Source organism: Stylophora pistillata, chromosome 1 (genome assembly GCF_964205215.1).
Source record: "Stylophora pistillata chromosome 1, jaStyPist1.2, whole genome shotgun sequence".
Taxonomy (NCBI): domain Eukaryota; kingdom Metazoa; phylum Cnidaria; class Anthozoa; order Scleractinia; family Pocilloporidae; genus Stylophora; species Stylophora pistillata.
In genome coordinates, this window is record NC_142519.1 from 45,319,330 (window position 1) to 45,344,330 (window position 25,001).

At 37.7% G+C, this 25,001-nt stretch overlaps 1 protein-coding gene across 3 annotated transcripts in view; it reads right to left on the reverse strand.

The window, feature by feature from the left end:
- LOC111344446 (uncharacterized) overlaps window positions 1-24,729 on the reverse strand; it is a 44,587-nt gene extending 19,858 nt beyond the window's left edge. For 2 of the 3 annotated variants that reach the window (XM_088759080.1, XM_088759078.1), the window contains exons 1-6: window positions 6,182-6,307; window positions 5,419-5,502; window positions 4,729-4,797; window positions 4,160-4,231; window positions 1,744-1,815; window positions 64-135 (exon numbers count right to left, since the gene is read on the reverse strand). In XM_088759080.1, coding sequence (XP_088615206.1) covers window positions 64-135; window positions 1,744-1,815; window positions 4,160-4,231; window positions 4,729-4,797; window positions 5,419-5,498 — 365 coding nt within the window. In that variant the 5' untranslated portion in view covers window positions 5,499-5,502; window positions 6,182-6,307. Of the gene's footprint in view, window positions 1-63; window positions 136-1,743; window positions 1,816-4,159; window positions 4,232-4,728; window positions 4,798-5,418; window positions 5,503-6,181; window positions 6,308-8,155; window positions 8,228-11,584; window positions 11,657-18,564; window positions 18,637-18,969; window positions 19,042-20,740; window positions 20,865-21,497; window positions 21,750-21,947; window positions 22,281-23,632; window positions 23,678-24,577 lie in introns of those variants that run through there. The other variant, XM_088759081.1, reaches the window with a different exon arrangement.
- Between the last annotated feature and the right edge of the window lie 272 nt (window positions 24,730-25,001).

Here is a 25,001-nt window from a genome sequence, read left to right on the forward strand (position 1 = left end):
TGCTCTTTTGGGCATCCTTATGAGTAGCGGCGGAATTGGATTTCTTTCAAGAAGGCTACTTACAGCCGACGAAGCCAAGTCATGTGATTGAAAACTCCTGGCGGTAATGTCTTTAACTGATTTTTAGACAAGTCCCTGTCACCAACATTAAACATAATACAAGTGTCAAGTCCTAGCACTCAATGACGATTAGGGCTATAGCAATATGCTTTCAAGGAAAACTAGTTAGTTTTAATCAAAAGGATAGGGTGGTAAGTATTACATGGTTATCTCCTGGTTATCCTTTTACATGGCAAGGAGAGTTTTCAGTGGAAATTTCTTTAAATCTTCTGTACACATGAGTTTGCAAACATAAGATCGCAAGCGTCCGTTTCAAATGATTCTAATCAATTGACAATTGACAAAAGACTTCTAACGATAATGTCGTAATTTTGATTTTTTGACAAGTCTCTGTTCTGCTTATAAGGAGAGCGGCGTATTCATATTCCTTAAATTAATACGTAGGTATATATTACATAGTGATTTCTTGGGTATCCTTTTTCGTGGCAAATCTCATTTCATTGAGAAAATCTTATTGGTTGAGAATCTCATAGGTATCCTTTTCTGAGGCACGAAGACTTCCTCGACAAATTCCGGTTAGTTTTCTCAGAAGTAATACTTCTGTTCGACGTGTTGATATTAATCAAGACAACGAACTAAATATTTTTACCACGGAAAACAAAGATTCGAAAGGCTAGATTAGAAAATCAATCAATCAATCAATCAATCAATCGTTTATTCAACCCTATTGTAGTTACAACTGAATTACAGGGGGCGGTCACGACATACATTTTGAAATTTGACAGTTACAAAATCAATATAGCTTTTGCATTTGCCAGTAGAGGCCTTATACGATTGTGAGCCTGAGCGCAAATTATAACCGTGGTAATAAACCAGCGGAACCTGAAAGAGACTACTAAGTGTTCCTGACACATGGCAGGAATTAGCAAAATTCACGCAAGCTTGTTTCCGCCAATCGCTAAGAATTTCAAGGTCAGCAAGATTTAGTGCATCGCTATATCACCTTTTAATAATTTCTATCTTAAAAATGTTTGCAATTGCCTCAAACGTTTTATGAGCTTTTATAATTAGTAGGAGAAGGCTACGATAGTAAGAGGAAGAGGAGAAAGAAGTCTAAGTCTAAGACGCTTGTTCATCTTCTTCCATTTATTATCAACAGATTTATCCTCTCTGCCGAGTGTGGATAATTTTGAAATCAGAATCTAAAATTTTAATCCGCCACTGGCTAATAATCTTAAAATATTATAAAAAAAATTGGAGGTAATCGCAAACGATTGTAAGATAGAAATACATAAGTAGGTGGGAAAACCACGGGAAAAAGAAATTGATAAAATCTAAGCCCGAGTATTCTTCCTCTTTGTGTTAAATTTGATAGATTTGAAACATCATTGGCGGCATTTCTAACAAAAGTCTGGAACTGCTTTCGAGATTGGCGGAAATACATTTAACTGAGAACAACTTTTTAACCGCAGTACTTTAATGACCATTTCAGAAAAGGTTGTTCAAAACAATCATTTCTAGCGAGGTTAAGAGGGCTCCTTTGGTGCATCATAATCCCGTGAATGATCACGCACCAATTTTCGTTACTACTCCAAGGCTCAGTTTTTGCATTTGCACAACGTATTACAGAGTAAAGTTTAAGTTAGCATTTAAACCTGATTTACGAAAAATAATATTAGTTACAGTTTCTTCAAGTCGGTGAATCCATAAAATATGTTGCGGGGTAGCTTCTCGAGCTGGTTGCTGACCAAACGCCTAGGGTTTTTAATACAGAAACAGTCAACTTTCGTTTTCAAACTAGCCGATGAGAAATTTGCAAAGTCAAGAAATGCTAAAAATTAGGCCACAAACGTCCATTTCAAGTAAATTTTCTGAAAAGGTGTGAACACGAAAGACCGGGCCTAAAAATTTAACGGTTAGGCCAAATCGCTTGAGTTCGTTCCCATTCGCTCTCATACTCCATTGGACTCTAGACTTATTCGTAAGTCGGTGATCACTGAGGAATGTTTCTAAAAAAAAAATAATTTCTGAGTGCAATTCAGAGACTCTTAGGACGCTTTCCATTTGTTATAACTGGCCGGTCGGACTAGTACGTCCGTAAATGAAACGCACGAGTTCTGAGAACTGTTAGAACTGGTTCTGGCCAAACTGGCGCTGAACGCGGGAAGTGCGCGGGAATTCTACGCGTTGAAAAATGGCGGCAGGTTGATCGCAGACTCGTGGTGAGTATAATATTTTGTCCATTGTTTTGATTGAAAACAGGATTAATTTCTTCCCTAAAATACCTTAAAGAGGTCGTCAAAGAGCACCAAACTATTGATTTCCCCACGACGGGAAAAAAACCGACTTCTTCGACAAAGACAAAGTGTGAAAGAAAGCTGCATGGGATAAAGTTGCAGAGCAATTCAACACCAAGTCGTCAGTGAGAGTTACAGGAGTACAAAAAGGTAAGAGGGCACAACGCCAAAACGGGGAATGACTTTGAGGAATGTGAATTAAATGACAAGATATCATTGCTTTTCAGTAGTGACCCGAAAACTATTTCACCGGCGACTGTTTCCTCGTTGGTTACAGCAAGCACTGGTTCTACATCCACGGATGAAGACGAGGAATCGTCCTTGGTAAAAGGGGTTCCAAAGAAATAAAGGAAACGGAGGTCGAAGTCATCGGCCGCGAAGGTAGTCGATTTTCTGACGAATGCAAAGAAGAAAAGGATGCACGAGAAGAAAATGGGTGTTATGACTCGATTCCTGGACATTCTGTCAAAGAAGGAAGCCTAAAATATAAAGCTGAGAAACAATTTACAGCAATGTTTAGAGACGGCAGCCTAGCAACCTTATCTTTTTACTGTCAATCAAACAAGCAAGCATTGAGGAATAATCGGCTCTCGTTTTGCCCGTTTATTGGTAGTTTCCTCGTGTTGTTAAGTATTTATTGAACAAACCACCTCACAGACTATTTCCACTCGCGAAAATTTCTCTTGTATACCCGTGGAGCAGGAAAGCACCTAAATATCTTGGCTATTTTCTGGTCGAAAGTGTAAAAGGTGTCAAAGGTTAACCCGAGCAGTGTGACTTCCAAACTTTGAGCATTTCGTCTCGGTATATGTTGGCATACTATTATACAAGGGAAGCCTTGTTCGAGAAATTTTTGTTTTACCCAGTTTGAAAGTACTTGATGGAGGCTTAAGTTCCGAACAATTATAGTATTAACTTATAAGATCCAAGTACTTGTATTTCTTGTTTGTCAGCGTTTAGTTACCTGACCTACGGTTCATGTAAGCTTGCTAGAAATAAAAATATTACGCCTTTAAGCTTTAACTCTGTTTGCGCCGAGAAAAAATACACATAATTGAAAAAAACACAGATTCATCTTCTACATGTGTCGCGTTCTTAGCGTAGTGTTCAACCGAGACACGAAGAGCATGCAAATCGATGGCTTATTTTCCTTCAGTGTCGAATGGTGAAACTACATGTAAATAAATACAGAAAACGATGAAACGATAACAGAAAACAGAAAACAGAAAATACGACAAGGCAAAAACGATAAAATAACGGAACGATGAAGACTTACATGGATGTGGCTGCGATGAATGATGAACTGAGAAGCTGAGGTGATAAATTAAGGTGAGACCTACCGAAACTAAAACGCAACACACGAGCTGTGAACCGAACGGGACTGGGAAATAAAACTGACCGAGTGGGTCCCAGAGCCCACTGACAAAAAAGACAGCGAAACCCGTAACAACATGGTTCTTAAAAGGAGTTTCCTCCTCCGGCGAAAGGAAGTGAAGAAAAAGTTGGCGGAATGTTATAAACTTTCGTTGCTAAATCCGTCATATTTTTTAAATCAGCTCTTGCGTGTATTCCACGCAAGAGCTGATTTTCCTAGGCCTTTCTATTTTGACGAGTGAGAGCCAGTTCCTTCGGGCCGGCCAGTTTTAACAAATGGAAAGTGCCCTTATTCATATACCCGACTTTTAGGACCACGCTAAAATTTGCTGCGTTTACAAATGTTCGTGTCCCGGTCAGCAGGTAAAGAGAGCAGTCGGTTACTTTCCAAATGGGTATTGTTACAAAAGATGATTCTTACTACTCACAAGTATTTTAACACAGTTTGCCCGTCGAACAGATCCTCAGGTAATGTCTTCGACTTGCTGTTTCCTAGCCAGCTTTAAAATTATTGGCATTTACGAGAATTCCATAATTTTTACCAAATAAAGGGAATTAAAAAGGAATATTTTAAAAAGGTTACCTTACATGTTTGTGTTAGCAATAATTAATTAAACTATTCATCACTTGGTTACAATCCAGTAGATTTTGATCGATGGAATTACAATAAGACAACAGGAAAGGAAACTCCAACTATTTTTAATTATGAATAAAGTTTGTTCTTTTTTGGGTCGTGCGGAAGGAGGAGGATTGGGGCACCCTACACCAAGGATTTGCTTCTTTTGTTTTCTTTTTACTGATTTTTCACTAATTCTTCTCAGTACTTACCGTTTGCCAATTTTTTTTTTTAATTTGCATACCGTCTCAATGGTTTAAATAATCGAAAACGCTTACAGCTATTAAGGATGAAACTGGGAATATAATGACCAGTCAGCGAAGGCTCCTTTGATTTAGAGGATAGTAGCCATCGCAGCGAACATCAGAGAACTGTACTCACAGATCATATATCTTATGGGCCTTGAGTACGTCACTTGGCAACGTCTCCAGTTTATTGAAGTCCAGGGTTCTGTGTTTGACATTACATTCATTTTCATAAATATGAAGTGTAGAGCTCTGCGTTTCAATGCCTTAATTTTTTTTTCCACTCACAACTTCGAAGACCATAAACTCTTGTCAAACAATAAAGTAGAAATGATCTACGATGGAATTAAAATTCTGGTTGTTGTCCACTGACATATATGTATTATGGGATTGTAAGCAGTTTGGAAGTATGGTCCTGTTAGCCTGGTATAGCACTAGAAAGATTCTGGTTCAATAGGTTTTAATGAAGACTAAAAAAGAAAGATACAGGTCTAATCATTTTTGTAACTACAATGCAAAAGCTATCATACCTGTACGTACAAATAAAAGCGGCCATAATATTCTCTAACTAGGTAAAGAACACTTAGCAAAATACGTTATTTTTTTGAGCTACCAAAAAAAAACTTTCCAATCTTTGGAACTGATATGAAATCATTGTGCAGTTAATAATATGTGGAAAAATTATCTGAGGTCGTGGTTATTGTGGTATTTCTTTATTGCCATAAGGCAAAAGAGTATTTATTTCCTGTTGAATTTTGGAAGTTCAGGGTTGTTGTATTTACGAGATCTAATGAGTGAAACTGGATTCCGAACACACCACACTTACATGCTTTTAAAGTCGCTACGCCAGTTTTTCCAGCGAGTAAGTTGACGAGAGGAGAAATTCTTTGAATGTTTGCTGTTCATGAATCTGCGGTGTAATAATAATAATAATAATAATAATAATAATAAAAAACAGCTAGAACCAAGTTCGTTGAATCTTGTTTCTTTTAATGCACTGTTAATTCGGAACTGGAAGAAGAAGGCAATCATTATAAGAGCAGAAACTTCTGACTGGATAAATGTAGCTCTGTAAGTGGTAGTTTTGTTTCCGTGGCTAACAAAAAAACCACAACCTACAACCCCCTGGCTTGGGAGACGGTGGATTATATAAACGACATGAAAAGTAAAAAAATGAAAGACGTTGGCTTTTGGTGTCCTCAGGAAGTGTCAAGTGAACCTACGATAACAAACTTATCATACTTATTTGTTATCATTAAAAAGGTGCATATTACACAGTGCGCCTAACCTACTCATGAAATAGTACAGACCTTCACTTCCAATAACTCAGATATTAGAAGTAAAGGTCTGTACTATTTCATGGGTAGGTTAGACGTACTTTGTAGCACCTTTTTAAAGATAAAAAATAAGTGTTTCATAATATGGAGCTGATATGTATGTATCATGTAGTTTAATACAGTGTACATAAAACTAACAGAGGTCTTTGTAATTGTGGTCTTCCTTCATTGTCATTTTAGAGGCTATTTATTTTCAGTTGTGTTCGGTAGGAAATGAAAAGTGACACTGAATTCTAAACCCACCACACTTACAGGTTTGTATGGTTGTTAAACAAGTAAATCCGACAAGGAAGTTGATCAGAAGACAAATTCTTTAACTTGTTGTTGTTCAAGAATCTGAAGTGTCATCAAGAAAACCATTTATGAAAACGTTGGTCCAATGTGTATCCTTTTATCTACTGTAATTATGGAATTGGAAGATGATGGCAATTATCATAAGAACAGACACTTTGCTGACCGTAAAGTGGGATAAATTAACACTATGAAGGTAGGAAATCCGTTCTTGTGGCTATGAACTGATACACAGACCACAATCGGCCACGGCTTTAGATGATAGATTACACGGATAAACAAGAATTTTAAAAAATGGAGTAATTGACGATGAACAAAGGAGAAAGTACTCTTAAAGTTATGTCGTGGTAGTCTCTATTACTTTTGAACATTAAAAGTGTGTGTCATACTGATGGAGTGCCACCTTGGGAGTAAAAGTTTTCATCATTGGCAACCTGGAGCAAGCGATATCGTCCCAGAGTCGAATAATGCGAGATCTCTTCCTTTTCTGAAATTTTATCTAACATGCTTAGCAGTTGGTTACTACACCGCGTTTCTGAAAAGATCCCTTGATAACTATGGCCTATGTCACACAGCCATCGGGTTAATAATGACACAAGAATGTCGAGAAACGAACAATTGCGTATACCAAATGGAGCATTGATATAAAATCATCAAGATTTTCAGAGCACAGGAAAAAAAGGGGAAAAAACAATTCCTTTACCACATACGTTTAAAAAACTATTTTTAAATTGAGTGATAAGCCTCTCTTAATCAATTGTGCTATTGTTATCTATGAAACCCAAATAGACGACTGGAAAGTTATCAAACTCTTGAGCCTAGGCACAGCTGCTATCGAATGTCACTTACACAATAAGGAAGTCTTACTTACAGTTCTCTAAGACGGGGATTGTGTCTAAAAGCTTGTGGAGGTAATTGCTCTAGTTGGTTATTGGACAAGTCACTACAAAACAAAAAATAAGGAAGTTTTGTGAATCATATGAACTCACTGATAACCAATTAGAGGTTAAGGTATGTTCATTATGAAAGTATTGTAAACTGTAGACTGCGAGCAGTCCTTCGTTTTCGGCGAAGTTTGGCACTCGGACAGAAGAAACTACAGCCTAAGAAAAAGAGATTACCTTTTGCGTCGCGCTTACAACGCATATAAATATGATTGGCTATCACCTGGACATCTTTCATCTAGTGGTTTTGAGGGTCAAAGCTTGTTATCGCTCCAGATTAATCATGGCTGATCACTTAAGGAATGTTGATTGTGGTTTCCGACAATTCGTTCGCTGAAACCAGAGCAGACTGTAGCTTGAAGCTCTTTTCGCTGGAAAGGACTTTCTAGCAATTTTGAAAACAGGCTCTAAAGCAGAGCCTTGTCTACCACTTTTTCGTTAAATATTACGAAAGTTTCCGACTGCCGGTCATAGTGACTCGAGAACCGTGATCGGCACTCCACCTCACGCAGCTTCTAAGTGTCAAGTTATTGCTCCGTATTCTGAGCCCAAGCTTAAATCGAGCGCAAGACATGTAATTTTTAAATTACTCCGGGATCCTTACCGCGATTGGTCCTTTCCCGGCCCGCCCTTCCTAATTGTCTTCTTGGGAGTTTCGTTGTTGAGACTCGACTTCGACTCTTGAACTGCGCAAGGTCAAACTCTAGGGCTCAGTCTGACGGTAGTCCTTTCTTTCCGAGCCCCTCACCCTCGGAGCTCCCCATGGCGTGCTTACCTCAATTTTTCTTTCACCGATTTGGTTTTTTGGACTCGCGCGACAAAATTTGTTGCAAACAAGGGACTGTTCATAGTCTATAGCGTTGTATTCCGAAAAAAAGATAGGCCATAGTGTAGATAAATGCTTAAAACCATCACAGAGAGTGACATAATTGAAAATTTATGCGGCAGCAACCTAAGATACTGAGGGATGTATTTGGTGTTCTGTAGTTACAGACTTGTTAATTTTTGAAACTGATCAAACAGTCTGGATGGCAAGTCCTTTAACTGGTTATTAAACAGGTCGCTATATTTGCAAAAAAAGATCACAACAGAGCTTTAAGGTGCCAGATATTACCGCAGAAATCTGCCTTTTCCTTTACTGCAGGCTCTTTTTCCGCAGTAAAGAGACGATCAAGGTCAAATCCCTGCACGGTGCGGTGAAACAAACATGACATCAAAACTAAGAGCAAGGTTTGACTTAATAATTAAGATAATGAAATATGGAAAAATGGGTAAAAAGTCAATTTTTAGATTTTAGTGCATGGCCTACTGTGATTTTTTAAAAATGTGTTTCTCATTTTTGTTAATATCTCTGTAAGTTCATTTCTCTTCATTCAAGTTAACCTGACCTTCCCGGCTTGCTAAATCTTGATAATCCAAGACCAAGTAAGATTGTGTGACCTATTGTTGTGCTTTTCGTAACACCTGGTCATCTGGGTAAAGGTAAAGCTCGCAAAACGGTCGAAGAGGTAATTGTTGCAACGATAAAATTAAGTGAATCTGTTCAGAGAGAATATTTAATGAAGCATGTCAACAGATTTATATAGGCGTGTGCGTGGATGGTGAAGTGATAATTACATGTGCAAATGTGAGGTGCTAATTGTGCAACCAATCATCCTTGTCATCAGTTTAAACCTTTTGTTGTGAAGCCGCGTGATGCGGTTCCAGTGAATACCCACTAATTGACCCTTGCTCACCATAGAATCTCCTGTAGCTCAGTGGTTAGAGCATCCGACTAGATCACGGAGGGTCGTGGGTTCAAATCCCATCTGGAAACTCAATTTTTCTTTTCTATTAAAAATTGTTTATTTCATCTTTACATGCTCACTTTGGAGGCTGGTTGGCTGCATGTGATGCTTTAATGCATGTGATGCTTTAATGTGACAGCGTGATTCTGTTAGTGAGCTTCTATGCGCTAGCTGATGTTTGGCTGTGTAGCCGAGTGATGCGGTTCCTGTGAATACCGACTAATTGACCCTTGCTCATCATAGAATCTCCTGTAGCTCAGTGGTTAGAAAATCTGACTAGATCACGGAGGGTCGTGGGTTCAAATTCCATCTGGAAACTCGATTTTTCTTTTCTATTAAAAATTGTTTATTTCGTCTTTACATAAAAAATAATGGTAAGACAACTAATATTGTCGGAACTGTTTTCCTAAATATCGAATCGGAAGCGGGCCCTTGTTTTTAGCCCTGTAGAATAAACACCTCTTCGCCCTAAAGAAAGTTGGAGGCCTCAAATAAAACCCAGGGGCCTAGCACCTATAATTATATCAATTCCAGACCCCTCGCAGGCATCCCCCCGGTTTGGTTGAGTCGTGCCCTCACCTGAAGGAGAATGAATTGTGAAATAAATGGGCCTTATTTTATGTGCAATGGAAGAGTTTGAGTAACATCGTTAAATCCGACCAGAAGAAAAGTCTAATGCCAGCAACACTCGTGGTTGTTGATTCTTTAACCGGTTGTTTGACGGGTCCTTATGGTCGACAAGTCATCATCACTTAGTATGGGGTTTGAGTACTTGTCTAAAAGCTAATTTCCTCAAATTTGATCATCTTTGTTTTTACAAATATATTTTTTTAAACTGTGGTCATAGTTATATTTCATACTTTTGCGGACAAGTAGTTACATTTACTTACAGTACCAACAAAACTTAGAGTAGAGTTGCCTACCTTTACCGGCAAAACTAATTTTTGCTATATTATTGATATAGTTTTTTCTTGGTGTTGTAATTACTGGTCCACTAGCAACTTTACCAATCAACTACTTTTCTCTCGCCTCTTTCTCCTTTTTCCTTGCATGCGTCACTAATATTACTCGCTCTGCGGAAATTATGCTTATACTTTGTTTGATTACTTGGTTATTCTCTTGGTGGCAATGCCTTTTTCTCATTTTCAGATGACTTCCTTGTAACCAAGGAGAACAACATATATGTACATGTAAAAGGTGTTGAGTGCCGGGTATATGTACAACTTCGATATCTACAATATGTTCTCAGGCAAAGCAAATTTTGAGCGTGATGTTTAATGTGACCTCCATGACGAAAAGGCCAAATAGCTAGTCCTTATATATGTCAGTGACAGTTTCTGAAATTGCGAAGAGTTGAGTAAATGTTTATCGTTAAAGCAAAATGTACAGCGTTGTGACATCCAACACAATGATCTAATTTCATATTTGCCCTCGAAGCTTCGCTTCTCGGCCAAATATTCATTTTTGGGACAATCTCTCAGCCGTGAACATTATCAGCCGGCATACCAGCCACCCGAAGGGGTTTATTTACTAAATAGACGACTGGAAAGTTATCAAACTCTTGAACCTACGCACAGCTGCTATCAAATGCCACTTACACAGCAATTTTTTTTACTTACAGCTCTCTAAGATGGGGATTGTCACTGAAAGCTTCAGGAGGTAATATCTCTAGTTGGTTATAGGACAAGTCACTACAAAAGAAAAAATAACGGAGTTTTGTGAATCATATCAACTCACTGATAATCAGTTAGAGGTTAAGGTATGCTGATTATGAAAGTATTGTAAACTGTAGACTGCGAGCAGTCCTTCCTTTTCGGCGAAGTTTGGCACTCGGACAGAAGAAACTACAGCCTAAGGAAAAGAGATTGCCTTTTGCGTCGCGCTTACAACAAGAAATGCATATGATTGGCAATCGCCTGGAAATCTCTCATCAAGTGGTTTTGAGTTTCAAAACTTGTCAACGCTCCAGATTAATCATGGCTGATTACTTAAATAATGTTGATTGTGGTTTCCGACAATTCGTTCACAGAAACCAGAGCAGACTGTAGCTTGAAGCTCTTATCACTTGAAAGGACTTTCTAGCAACTTTGCAAGCAGGCTCTGAAACAGAGCCTTGTCTACCACCTGCTCGTCAAATATTACGAACATTTCCGACTGCCGGTCATAAGTCGAGCGTAAGACCATGTAATTTTTAAATTATTCCGGGATCCTTACCGCGATGGTTCCTTTCCCGGCCCGCCCTTCTTAGTTGTCTTCCTGGGAGTTTTCCTTGTTGAGACTCGACCTCGACTTTTGAGCTGCGCAAGGTCAAACTCCTATGCTCAGTCTATAGTCCTTTCTTTCCGAGCCTCTCACTCTCAGAGCTCCCCATGGCCCGCGTACCTCAATTTTTCTTTCGCCGATTTTGTTTGGATTCGCGCGACAAACTTTGTCGCAAAGGAGAGACTGTTCATCGTCTATAGTGTTGTATTCCGAAAAAAAGATAGGCCGTAGTGGAGATAAATGCTTAAAACCATCACAGAGAGTGCCACAATTGAGGAAAAATTGAAAAAAAGATAGAAATCCAAACTTGTGGAGTTTTCATGGGCAGCAACTTAAGATACTGAGGGATATATATGGTGGTCTGTAGTTACAGACTTGTTAATTCTTGAAACTGATCAAACAGTCTGGATGGCAAGTCCTTTAACTGGTTATTAAACAGGTCACTATATTTGAAAAAAGATCACAACAGAGCTTTATGGTGCCAGATATCACCGTAGAAATCTGCCTTTTCCTTTACTGCAGGCTCTTTTTCCGCAGTAAAGAGAAGATCAAAGTCACTCTGAGCATAGTTATGCTCTGAGACAAGTAATAATCTTTTTTCTGGCACGCCATTCTGCGATGAGTTGTGCCATTTCTACTTGTAAATAATCGATTAGATTTCCTTTTAGATTCCTGTAACATGTTTGTCATCGCCTATCACGTTAAAAGGAAGACTGAGGGAAGAAATGGCCGATTTCGTTGGTTTTCACCCTCTTAAAACGTTCCCATCGTGTTGTTCACTTGAAATCGACGGTAAAAAGAAACGGTTTATTTCAACAAAAGTACCCACAGGACATTGAAAGTATGATAATCCAGGTATCAGTGCAATTGCATGTCAAAAAGAATGCTTACAGCCTAGAAAGCCAAATCAAGTAGTTCAAGTATTTAAATACTCCTGGTGTTAATGTTTCTATCTCATTTCTTGACAAGTCCCTGTAACCAAGAAAGGACTTCATAGAAATTTCAGGTCTTAGTTATCTCAGTATGATTAAGGTATTAGCAAAGTACTCAACGAAACGGAGTCACTTCTTGTTAATTAAGTAGGGCGTTAGAATGATTTCAAATTGCTCTTTTGGGCATCCTTATAAGTAGCGGCGGAATTGGATTTGTTTCGAGGAGCCTACTTACAGCCCATGAAGCCAAGTCATGTGATTGAAAACTCCCGGCGGTAATGTCTTTAACTGATTTTTAGACAAGTCCCTGTCACCAAAATTAGACATAATAAAAGTGTCAGGTCCTAGCTCTCAGTGATGATAAAGATTATAGCAATATGCTTTCAAGGAAAGTAAGTTACTGTTTATGAAATGGATAGGCCGTGTGGTAAGTATTACGGAGTGATCTCATGGTTATCCTTTTACGTGGCAAGGATGCTTCTTGAAAATTTCTTTAAAACTTCTGTGCACATGAGTTTGCAAACATATGATTGCAAACGTAAACATCAATTGATTGTAATCAATTGACAAGTGACAATTGACAAAAAACTCCTGACGATAATGTTGTACTTTGGTTTTTTGACAAGTCTCTGTTCTGCTTATAAGGAGAGCGGCGTATTCATATTCCTCAAATTAATACGTGAGTATATATTACATGGCGGTTTCTTGGGTATCCTTTCTCGTGGTAAAAGGGTCTTTGGAAAGCTTCTTTTGATTTAGGTCTATATGAGATTTACAAGATTGCACGCGTCATTGGAATTGCAGGTGCATTACAGAAGACTACTTACAGCCATTTAAGCAAAGTTAGATATCATAAACTCCACAGGGCAATGTTTTTATCTGATATTTTCGCAAGACCTTAAAACTAACATAAAATAACTTGGAAACAGAGTTTAGCTCTTAGCTATGGTCATGGTTTGGCACAGAGAAGGTGACTTTACTACTTAAATGGAAGGGTGATAAGTATTACATAATATTCTTGGAAATTCTCTGGGGTGATATATGTGGCAAGAAGAGTCTTTGAAAAGTGTCTTTTCAGAATTAATTTTGCGCAGAAATGAGAGTTGCGATCATTAGGTTGCACACGTCAATGGAATTGCATATGTATCACGAAGATCAATCCGCGTCAAGTGACTAAAAACTCCTTGCGATAACGACTTTATCTGGTTTTTTGACAAATCCCTGTAACCAACATTGGATAACAAGGTGTCAGCTATGATCACTTTTTTAGTAATATGCCCACAGTGAAAGCGAGTTCATTAGATTAGGTGGCTAGCATGAAAAGAAAATCTCATAGGTATCCTTTTGGGTGACAAGAAGACTCCTTGGACAAATTCCGGTCAGTTCACTTGGCAATAATACTACGACGTGTTGTTATTAATCAAGACAACGAGCTAGATATTAAAACCATAAAAAACTAAGGTTCGAAAGGCTAGACTAGATACATCAGAATTAAAATATCTCTTCAATTGTTCAAGTGCCGGGTATATGTACAACCTCGATATCTACAATATGTTCTCACGCAAAGCAAATTTTGAGTGTGATGTTTGATGTGACCTCCATGACGAAAAGGCCAAATAGTTAGTCCTTATATATGTCGGCAACAGTTTCTGAAATTGCGAAGAGTTGAATAAACGTTCATCCTTAAAGCAAAATGTACTGCGTTGTGACATCCAACATAATGACCTAATTTCATGACTAAGTGATACAGGAACTGTTACCGATCGATTCCGTAAACGAGCTCTTTTACGAGGACAATTAACCAATCAGTTTCAAAGGGCTATTTTTGATGCATTTAATTTAAAAGGACAAATTTGTCAAATGTTCATGTATCAGTCTACGGTAACATTCCTTCCAGGACGTCCGCTCACTTAGACGAAGGCACCATACGTCAACTAACCACTCAAACAAAAGAAGACACCGTAATTCGTACACATGAAGGGTGACATGTTGAATACTCACTTCGAGGTCAACTCAATCCATTCATTTTGCATGTCATACCTCACCACCACTGCTATAAACACAGAGATAGGATTGGGGATATTGAGCATCCATCAACTCCCTTCCATGCTAGTTTTGACGGGTACGTATATTTTTGCGCCTAATCTAATTCGCTTTAAGTAGAAGAGTCTTACTTACAGGGTTAAACGCGAGTACGAGTACATCAAAATGTCAGCAAACACTTCTGAGGATAAATTACTTAACTGGTTGTTGGACAAGTTCCTGCACAATGCGATAAGCGAGTCATTAAATCAAGTTTAGGGTTTGATTTTAAGATTTGATAACATGCATGTACGTTTTTGAAAACGAGTAAGTTACTGTGTTTGCCGAAAAAACAAATTGAAAAGATCTCTTTAAAGGAAACGAACTCGTTAGTTTACAAAGTGCACATGTCGCACGAAACTTCAAAGAAAATTCAGTTGGAGGACTGGCTAACCATGTAAAATCGAAACTTTTAGTGATCAAAACCCTTTTTCAAAAGCATCGGGAAAACTGGCAGTGTATGTTTTAGTGTTTGGCGCAACGTTTAGTTCAAACTTGAGAAAAAGCTGAGAGACATAAAGAGGCTTTAGCTCGGTGGCCTCATGGCACCATTCCAGGCCATTCTTGAACACTTAAATATTCCGTATGCTGACCTAGACCCCGGCTGCACGTCGACCAGCTACAACACCGTAGTAAAGTTAATATCGATGTTGGTATTCTCATAATTAGAAATTACACTTTTGCTTTCGTTAGTGTTCAATCTCAAAAGTTAATATACTATCACATTATAAAATCGAGATAAACTATATTTCCCGACCAAAAATTACCTAAATGAAGTTTGGGAGGTGAGAACTCTGAATGAATATATCTATTCATTCATTACTTAATTCATCTACATATGTCTTTATTTATTCACTTATCTATTTATTTATTTATTTTATATCTTCATATTTCATTGTGTGGTTTTAATTAAAATCACCTTGCAGTAGAAGAGTTTTACTTACAGCTTTAGCAACCCATGTTTGAAAACTCGAATTCCAGCCAACACTCTCGGTGGTAAATCCTGCAGTTGGTTTTTGGATAAGTCCCTATAATAAAAAGGTCAGCAAACTGACTGTTAGCTTTGAATTAACGTTATAGAAACTGAGATTGTTTTGTTTTTTTTTTCCTATAATCATATTGAAATCACTGTTGTATCACATAATTTCAATTACCTGCAACTCAAATTAGATGATAAATATGTATACTATCTCATTATGTGGTTTTAATTGACATCGCCTTGTAGTAGAAGAGTCTGGCTTACAGCTTTAGTAAACCATGTTTGGAAACTCGAATTCCAGCAAACAGTCTCGGTCGTAGATCCTGCAATCGGTTTTTGGATAAGTCTCTATAATATAAAGGTCAATAAACTGACTGTGAGCTTTGAAATAATGTTTTTTTTTCCTACAATTATGTTGAAATCACCTGTTATGTTTTACATTGTTTCAATTACCTGCGACTCAATTTAGATGAAGAGTATGTATTTTAAAGTTTGACATAAATTTCTCGCAAAGCTTCAGTGCGAGGACCGCCGCTGGCGTTGCAGCTGTGACAGTCGTAGTGGTACGATTAATTGAAAACCCAGCCAACTTACTTGACATCCTTCATTGTTTTTTAAAAGATTATGGCCGTAGCTGGATATTGAACCCGAGTTGGCGTGACCTGTTAGCTCGGAGATTGTTTTTTCTGGGTCGTGTTCACAAGATTTTCTCGCTTTCGCGTTGTTGCAAACGAAAGAGGTTTTTCGTGCCCCTCCTTAGGGTTACTTTGAAAAAGGTTTTTCTGTTTTTGGCTATTTAAAAGGTGACAAAGGTTTTGAAAACATGTTAAATTGACTTAGTAACAAAAATTTGTAACAATTTAACGATAGTTGTTATGCTTACGCAGATGCGTAATATCACTTAGCCTCGTTTTCAAAACGCAATTCCACGCGAAATGCCTCGCTTCTTTAACCAATCAGAATGCGAGGTTGTATTCAAGGATGCGATTGTACGTAATATTTTCTGGGGTCAGGAGCCAATTACCCGGAGCTTCCATCTTCCATATTGACCCTCTGAGTCAACGCTGTCCCGTATCTTTCTTTTTTTAGAAGCACCTCCCACGGCGGTTTTCGCGGGTGTTTTTATAATAGCCAATCATAGGAGAGCTGTCGTGTCTATTGTGTTACGTCTCTATTGTGTCACTTGCAGGCCGCACGAAATTATTTCAATAATGGCGGAAAGCACGGAAAGATTAAAGAACCCCCGCAAATATCTCAGTTCTAAAAATAAAAAGGATACGAGACAGTGTTGACTCAAGGGTACAACTGAGATGGAAGCTCCGGGTAATGGGCTCCTGCTGGGGTCTTATATGTGGCAAGATGGGACCGAGAAATGTCTTTTAATTTTGTGTACACTTGAGATTTGTGATCACAAGGTTACCCACGTCACTGGAATTGTCTGTGTATAAAAAAAGATCACTTTCAGCCGACCAATCTGCCTCAATTGATTAAAAAATCCTTGCGGTAACGACTCTATCCGATTTTTTGACAAATCCACGGTAACCAACATTGGATAACAAAGTGTCAGCTATCATCACTATTCGAGCAATATGCTCTCAATGAAAGTAAGCTATTGTTTATTAGATGTGGTGGTTAGCATTTATGACAATCTCGTTGGTGTTCTAATTTGTGGAAAGAGAACTCCTTAGAAAAATTCCAGTTATTTTTTTTTAGTATAATAGTTCTGTTGGACGAGTTGTTTTAATCAAGACAAGGAGCTAACTATTCATACCACGGAAAGCTAGCCTTCGAAAGGCTAGACTAAATACATATAAATAAAACTGACTCTTTCATTCCTAATTATTGCTCGTGAAAATACGTTCCTTTCCGCTTGAAATGCTATCTCTCTCAGTCGATCAACAAAAACGTTTCTTTTAGGAATTCGAACTCACCTAAAATACAAAATGATTTATAGGCATGCAAAAGTGACTTCATTTGAAGAACTTACAATTTAGTTACCTAGCACTATTATCCTTGTGCGTGACACCTCACTGCACTAACTACCAGAACTCTGAGGGACAGGGTTAGGAACAGGTAGGCAGCCATCATACCCCTCCATGCTCTTTTCGATTTAATGATATGCTTTTGCTCCCGATTGATAAAGGTTGGTTTTAAATGAGAAAAATCTTACTCACATCGGATTACTAATCAGACTTACAGGTAATAACTTAAAAAAAAGTTATGTTTTCAAAAAGATAAAATGACTATCTGCTGCTAGGACTCAAAATCTGAAAGTGGCATTGGATCGCGTTATGGCTTACGAAATTGTCGAGGTTGCATAATTTTTCATTGCTTTACGGGTGGACAACGGCCATCTAGGCTGATTTTGATATTTTGGATTGTTTTTTTCAGATAGCAAAGCGCAATGGAACTTTTTGAAATAAATCTTCAAAAGAGTCATCCATAGGGTCTTCTAGGAAAAATAAATTGAATTACGAACTTTTTCAAATGTCGCTATATTCTCGATATTTAAGATCAGTGGCTCTTCAAATCATTTCAAAGTAAGACAGCATTGGGGAACAGCCACGTAAGATACTTAGGGGTATATGGTGGTTCGTACTTATAGACTTTTTAATCCGTGAAGCAGATCAAAAATTCGGGATGGCAAGTCCTTTAACTGGTTATCAGACAGGCCGCTATTTTTTGATAAAAGATCACAACTGAGCTTTAAGGTGCCAGATATTACCGTAGCAATCCCATTAAAGGGCTTTGTTTGCCATCGCCAGACCAACCCGCTTTGTTCGCAAATTGAAAAAGAAAGGAACAGTTTCCAGACACTCAATAGGACAAATCTTTTTAGTTATTAGAGAAATCATAATTTGCACCAGGTCTTAGTAATTATAAAGGTGTTAGCATTTAACTCTCAACAAAAGGGAGTTCTTAATCGGTAAATATGTTGGAGAGTAGCTAGTTCAAATTGCTCTCTTGGGTATCATTGTAAGTAGCAGCAGAATTGCATTTGTATCCAGAAGCCTCCCCTTCTTACAGCCGATGGAGCCAAGTCGTGTTATTAAAAACTCCCGGCGGTAATGTCTTTAGATGATTTTTAGACAAGCCTCTCTTACCAACATAGGATATAATAATAGTGTTCGGCTCTAATTTGAGATTAAGGCTATAGCATTACGCCTACAATGAAAGCGAGAGACTGTTTATTAAATGGTAGGGTGGTAAGTATTACACGATATCCTCTTGGGTCTAATATGTGGCAAGGTGAGCCTTTGAGAAATGTCTTCAAGTTAATTTTGCATACGCATTAGATTTGCAAAGGCAAAGTTACCCACGTTACTGGAATTGCATGTGTATTAAGAAGATCACTTACAGCCGACCAATCCGCCTTAATTGATTAAAAACTCCTTGCGGTAACGACTTTATCCGATTTTTTGACAAATCCCTGTAATCAACATTGGATAACAAAATGTCAGCTATGATCACTCTTCTAGCAATATGCTCTCAATGAAAACAAGTTATTGTTTATTAGATGTGGTGGTTAGCATTAAATTACAATCTCGCTGGTACCCCTCTGCTCTTTTGGACTTAATGATATGCTGTTGCTCCAGATTGATAAAGGTTGGTTTATCTAAAAGAATGTTACTCATATCGGCTCACTATTCAGAATTAAACGTAATAACAAAACAAGAAATTTATATTTTGAAAAAAGTAAAAGGACCGTCTGCTAGCACACAAGTAGCAGCGGAATTGCATCTGTCTTAAGAAGGGTACTTACAGCCTGTGAAGCCAAGTCATGTTATTAAAAACTCCTGGCGGTAATGTCTTTAACTGATTTTTAGACAAGTCTCTGTCACCAAAATTAGACATAATAAAAGTGTCAAGTCCTAACTCTCAGCGATGAGAAAAGTTGTAGCAATATGCTTCCAGGGAAAGCAAGTTACTGTCTATTAAAATGATAGGGTGGTAAATATTACGGAGTGATCTCTCGGTTATTCTTTTACTTGGCAAGGAGAGTCCTTGAAAATTTCTTGAAATCTTCTGTACGTATGAGTTTGCAAACATAAGATTGCAAGCATCAGTGCGACCTTCGACAAAACTCTCCTGACGATCGATGTTGTTGCAATTTGACTTTTTAACAAGTCTTTGTTCTGCTTACAACGAGAGCGGCGTATTCATTTTCATTAAATTAATAAGTAAGTATACACTACATAATGACTTCTTGGGTATCCTTTTTTTGCGGCAAAAAGAGTCCTTGGAAAAATTCTTCTGATTTTATGTAGATATATAAGATCTACAAGATTGCACGCGTCATTGGAATTGCAAGTATATGCAGAAGACTACCTACAACCATTTATTTCAAAGGTTCTCTCCACTGCTAATGATATTTTATCATTTAAATATTTAATATCTAAGGAGCAAATCTTTTTTGGGTTTCTTCCAAAAAATGGTTTGGAATTCAAGAGTCTTACAATGTCAAACGCGACCAGTGGAAAACCCGAACGCCAGAAAACAATCCTGGCGATAAATTCTTCAACTCGTTCCTAGACAGTTCCCTATTATCACGAATCATTCGGTAGTTTATTTATCTCGCCGCTGGACATGTTTTATAAAATCTTTTGATCCTGAGGTAAGGAAATGAGTGTAACGTTGAAAAATAGTTTTCACCATCTGATTATTACGCAATGTTATAAAATGTTAATAAAAGGAGACTAATTCGATAGTTTTACGGCGCGACGTTGCCAGAAATTGCAAATTAAAATAGATAAAATGGAGATCGTAGAATATTTAAGTTTACTTTAGACTTCTACATTCGTAGATTTTAACAGGCGATGCGGCGAGTGACCAATAGTTTGAAAACACACTGAAACAATTATCTGTAAGGACCTTTCGAGAAAAAGAGAACTGTTCATCAGCGATGTTGCGTAGGATAAGTCACATAAAGAAATCGATATATTTCAATTTACCGCCGTAAAGTCCAAATAAAGTCTCTCTATCACAGAAGATTGAGAAGGAAAAGGCTTTTCAGCTAGAAAAGAGTTCTTCCTTACAGGTATCGTAGCCAACTTTTGTTACTGAAAATCTCTGGTGACAAGGTCTTTAACTTGTTTTTGGACAAGTTCCTGAAAAAAATGAAAATGTCCAAGTCATTTACTGGCTGTGAACATTGAACCGTATTTCTCACAAAAAAGATCATTTTGTCTTATATGTGACAATTTCGACCATAAGGTAAAAAATTGCTTAGAATCTCACACCACATGTATCATAGAGAATTAATTCCCAGATTATAACAGATGTTGAAACGTTGTAGGGATCATGACATGATGTTACTGTGTCATACTTTCCGTTAAACCCACCAACACTGTAGTTGTCATTTATCACTCTAAAATACCTCTGCTACTCATTCCCAGTCAGTTTTTTACAAACAAACCTCATACCTATTCGATGAAATTTGGGGCTGTAATCGATCTTCATCTCTAAAGAACCTAACATGTAATTTAATGCATCAGCTTCTTCTAGATCATGTTGTTTGTAACTTAACTACTTACAGTTTTACAGTAGCTCTTGGAATACTCTGTGGAATTGATCTCAGCTGTTTCCGTTGACAATCAACACCTATGAAGCCCCTCATGTTACCTTTGAGAACTGTGCATTTACAAGGTTCAGGGCAGCCTAACAAATAATGGCAAGATATTTACTAAAGTTGATGTTTGCACACTTTACCTAAATTAGCTTTTGAATGCTCTCTTTAGATATTCTGCTCTATACAGTGTAGATCTCGATTTTCATCGCATATCATTTTGTCCCTGGCCTTGTTAAAAAGGAAAGTGTATTTGGGTAAAGACATCTCATTTGCAGTGAGTGATAGTTAAAACAATATATTTTTATCAGAAGTCGACGGACATCGAGTTAAGAGCAATTCAATGATTTCAGATTCTTTACCATGACTAGAGAGACCCAAGTCAATACTTTTCTACAACAGTGTTGCAGAGAAAACAATTATTATTAGGCTTCTTAACGGGGTTTGTGTCATGCGCCAAATATTCATACATAGCTGAATAGTCCCCAAGATTGCCGTGTTGAAAAGAAGAAAAGAATATCCATCCTCCCTGGTGGCAAGAGAAATCCCTCCTGCTCACTGTTTTCCTTTGAATGGAAGGCACGCGTGGTAGCCTGGTAATAAATGTTTTCTCTGTAATACCGTTAGGTTGGTACCATCCAAATTTCTTCAAAGCATTTTGTTAGAGGGACAATTACGTACATATATGCGCATACATTAACCTTAATTTAACTTGACAGACTTACTCTGAACAACGAGGCTGATGTTTTTCCTCTTCAACAGGCCATTGCTGTCCACCTCACAGCTGTACTTTGTATTTATATCTTTTTCAGTAATGTTCAGTTGAAATTTTACACTTGTGCTGTTTTGCACAACAGCTCCATCTTTTCTCCAAAGAATGTATGGAGCCGGTCCACCTTCTGCCTGGCACCACAAAGATGAAGAATGGTTGAACAGGACAAACTGCTTCTGTGGTACCTTTTTCAGCTTTGCAGGAACTAAAGAGAAATTCGTAGACTTAAATATTCATTTTTCGTCTTGACTCAAGCGTGGGAAGAAGTAACAATTCTGAGTCCCTAGGAGTAATTGAACCTCAGGCGTTCGAATACCGCGCTTCTGCGCTCTAGCTTTCTTATCATCTTCCCTCAGTTATGCCATCAAAACATTTATTGAAATAAAACTTTCAAAATACTTACCTGTTTCACTTATTGCCTTTCCCTCATAGCTTGAGTTCGAAAACCGGTATTTTTGCTGAGCTGAAAATCTTAACCACATGTTATGTCCACTGGATCTTCGGATAATATGAAGGGTTTTCCTTCCACAAAATACACCCAGTAGTTTAGCAGACTGATTATAACCATCACGGATCTCAAGATACTCCTCATCTGCACAAGGTGCTCCAGGCACCCTGTTGGGCTTAGAGATGCGAAATCTTATTTCCACATATTGTCCTTTCTCCACTTGAATGAGCTTTGTTGTATTAAAGTCTGGGATACGTTTCTGAGAGTACACTTCCGTGATTATTGGAACTGTAACAAACAACGTACTCTTATTAAGGAATACGTATTCACATACATTGCGCAGAAATGCGATTAATCACTGATTGTGAAGTCTCCTGTTCAGTTCACTTTCATTTCTGCTCGCCCATGTCATATGTCTTTCGCTAACGACCAAACAAGTCGTCTCGCAAAAGTTTAACGCAGCCACCAGGATTTGTATTGAGTAAAGTATTGTCTCCACGTTTTAGAAATATTAAAATATGTAATACAATGCTGTAAACATCTCCTGGAGGAAAGAAGCCATAAAAAGAGAATACTACCTTGACGGGATCGCAATAGCGACTGTTAGCGAAATAAATGAGTAGGTATGTGAACTATGATCACCATACACCCAGGCGGACCAGCGTTTGCTTAAAAAAGTTCGGCCCCGGGCCACGAAATTTAGTTTTAATTATCCGAAGTATATGCCCTACAAAGATCGGCTTCGTAAACTTTCTCTGTTACAACTGGAGTATAGGAGGAAAATGAAAGACTTGGCACTTATTTGCAAAGCTAGAGCAGGCCTCGTGGATCTCGGCCATAAAGGTTTCCTCTGCTAAACCGAAGTACATCAATTCACGCTAACTCAAATACTAAGTACCTATGCAAAACGAAACTATTTCACGTGTATCAGTTAGGCTGAACATCAATTGGGACATTGTTCTTTCTCCTGTTCCGTTTACTATATTAATAGATATGATTTCATCATTCATTTTGTTTACCCAAGTTGTTTATTTACCTGTGCAACAAATTCAATAAATACAAAATGCAACGTAGTCAAACCGCATCGGAACGCGTAACGCTTAATACTTGATCAAAGGAAACTTGAAGGAATGATAACGACGAGCAAATTTTTCACGGTCGGTCACTTCACTCTGCGAGTTCATATCTCAGCTAGGTGGCTACTGTGTCTTTAATGTGCTTGTGGGCTAACAAACACTAAAGAGTATAAATAAATGCATTAAGTCCAGCAAAGAGCGACTATAGCCTCCATACGTTTTTCCAACTTTGATTGGGTATCCTAATAACTCGAGGAAACTAACACTCATGAACGTGAGAGAGGTATATAGGGCTTGGAAATTTGATAGAGATGGAAATTTTCCAATGGTTAGTGATTCATCAGCTCTGGTTGTTTTTTCTTTTACAGTGATGCATACTTCACATTTTCTCAGAAGGTCTTCAAACTAACGCCAAAGAAATTGGGACTACTGGAAAGTTTTCTCGAAATTTGTTTCTTAGACTGAGAATTCACCACAAAGTGACAGGTTGTTTACCTCATGGAAACCAAAATTAAATTGAATAATTCATTAAACTTCTTAATTGAATAGGAACAATTAACTTACTTAAAACAGCAGTGAAAATCCACATGCTATTGATAGACATCTTCCCTAACAAAAGGAAATAAATGAATGTAAACTACGTCTATCCTGAAACCTGCACAGAGCTATAGTGATAAGCAATACTGAAAATGTGCTTGTAGAGTTAGGCCAGTAATTATATAAATGTCTAGGAAAAGAATTAACAAGTCGTAAAGTAGTCGAAGTGAGATTGTTTAACGACCTTAACCGTGTACTGACTTATTTGCATTTCACTGCTATCTAAAAATAACTTGACAGTCTTGCAGTTGCTAATCTATTCTACGCATGTAGTAAATTACTTGTCCAAATACATCAAAACTGTGTATTATTTTTCGAGACAAAAAAAAATATTCTCGGTCAAAAACAATTGTAAAAGGAGATATGGAATTTATTGTCGTTGTTTGCTCCTATAATCATACACATCACTCTTTCCTCTTTCCCTATTTTCCTTTGTTTTGTTTTGTTTTGTTTTTTAGTGAATAATGATATTGGACAATTTGAAATTTTGGAAACATCATTACTTAAAATTGTCGACTTCAGTCGATCAATTATCCTGTAGGGACATGTACTCTAGTGCTCTAGCCTATCCTGACGTTGTTTTTCAGCTAATTCTGCTCAAATGTAGGTGGAAAATTTGGGGCAGATAAAAATATCGGAAGTACCCGTGTCAAGAGTATTTTTTATTTATTCTTTTCCATTATTTTGTACTTTTTTCTTCTCAGGGCGAGTAAGTTTGTTTCTCGTAATTATCCATGTTGTTCCATGCCCGTTTAATTGAGTTCACTTGAGCTCATCTAAACATCTTACGATGTTTGCCTAATGAAATTCATTTCTGGTTCTTTTAATGCAAACAACCTAATTTGCCTCGGTGAGACCTGATAAATAAATAGAATAAACCAACACAGCACGTATAACAACAAAGTCACCTACCTAAGGGAAGAATATCTTACAACTTGAGTTATCTCACGGGACGTGCTGTTCCACTCGCTTATACTATAGCACGGAAAATTTTCCGTCGTATGACTCAGAGAAAAATAATAATTTTGACAGATGTTTCAAGCTTCCGCTTTGATACGATAAAGGGAGAAGTTTCCCGTTATTGCACTATTATTTATTCATGTGAAGTTATAAATTAAAGTTTAACAAGAAGTTATTTTTCATAAAAGAGATCATGCTCTTTTCCTGGAACTAATATTGCGGGACATTGTGAAAGATCACCCGTGAAAATTGATGTAGCCAAGTGAATCTGTTAGGATCCTATAAAACATTTCAGTCTCAAGATGGTGATCATAAGTAGCTAGTATGCATAAAGGGTCTGTGTTTCTTGTATTTTTTCTTTTTTTCTTTTAGCTTA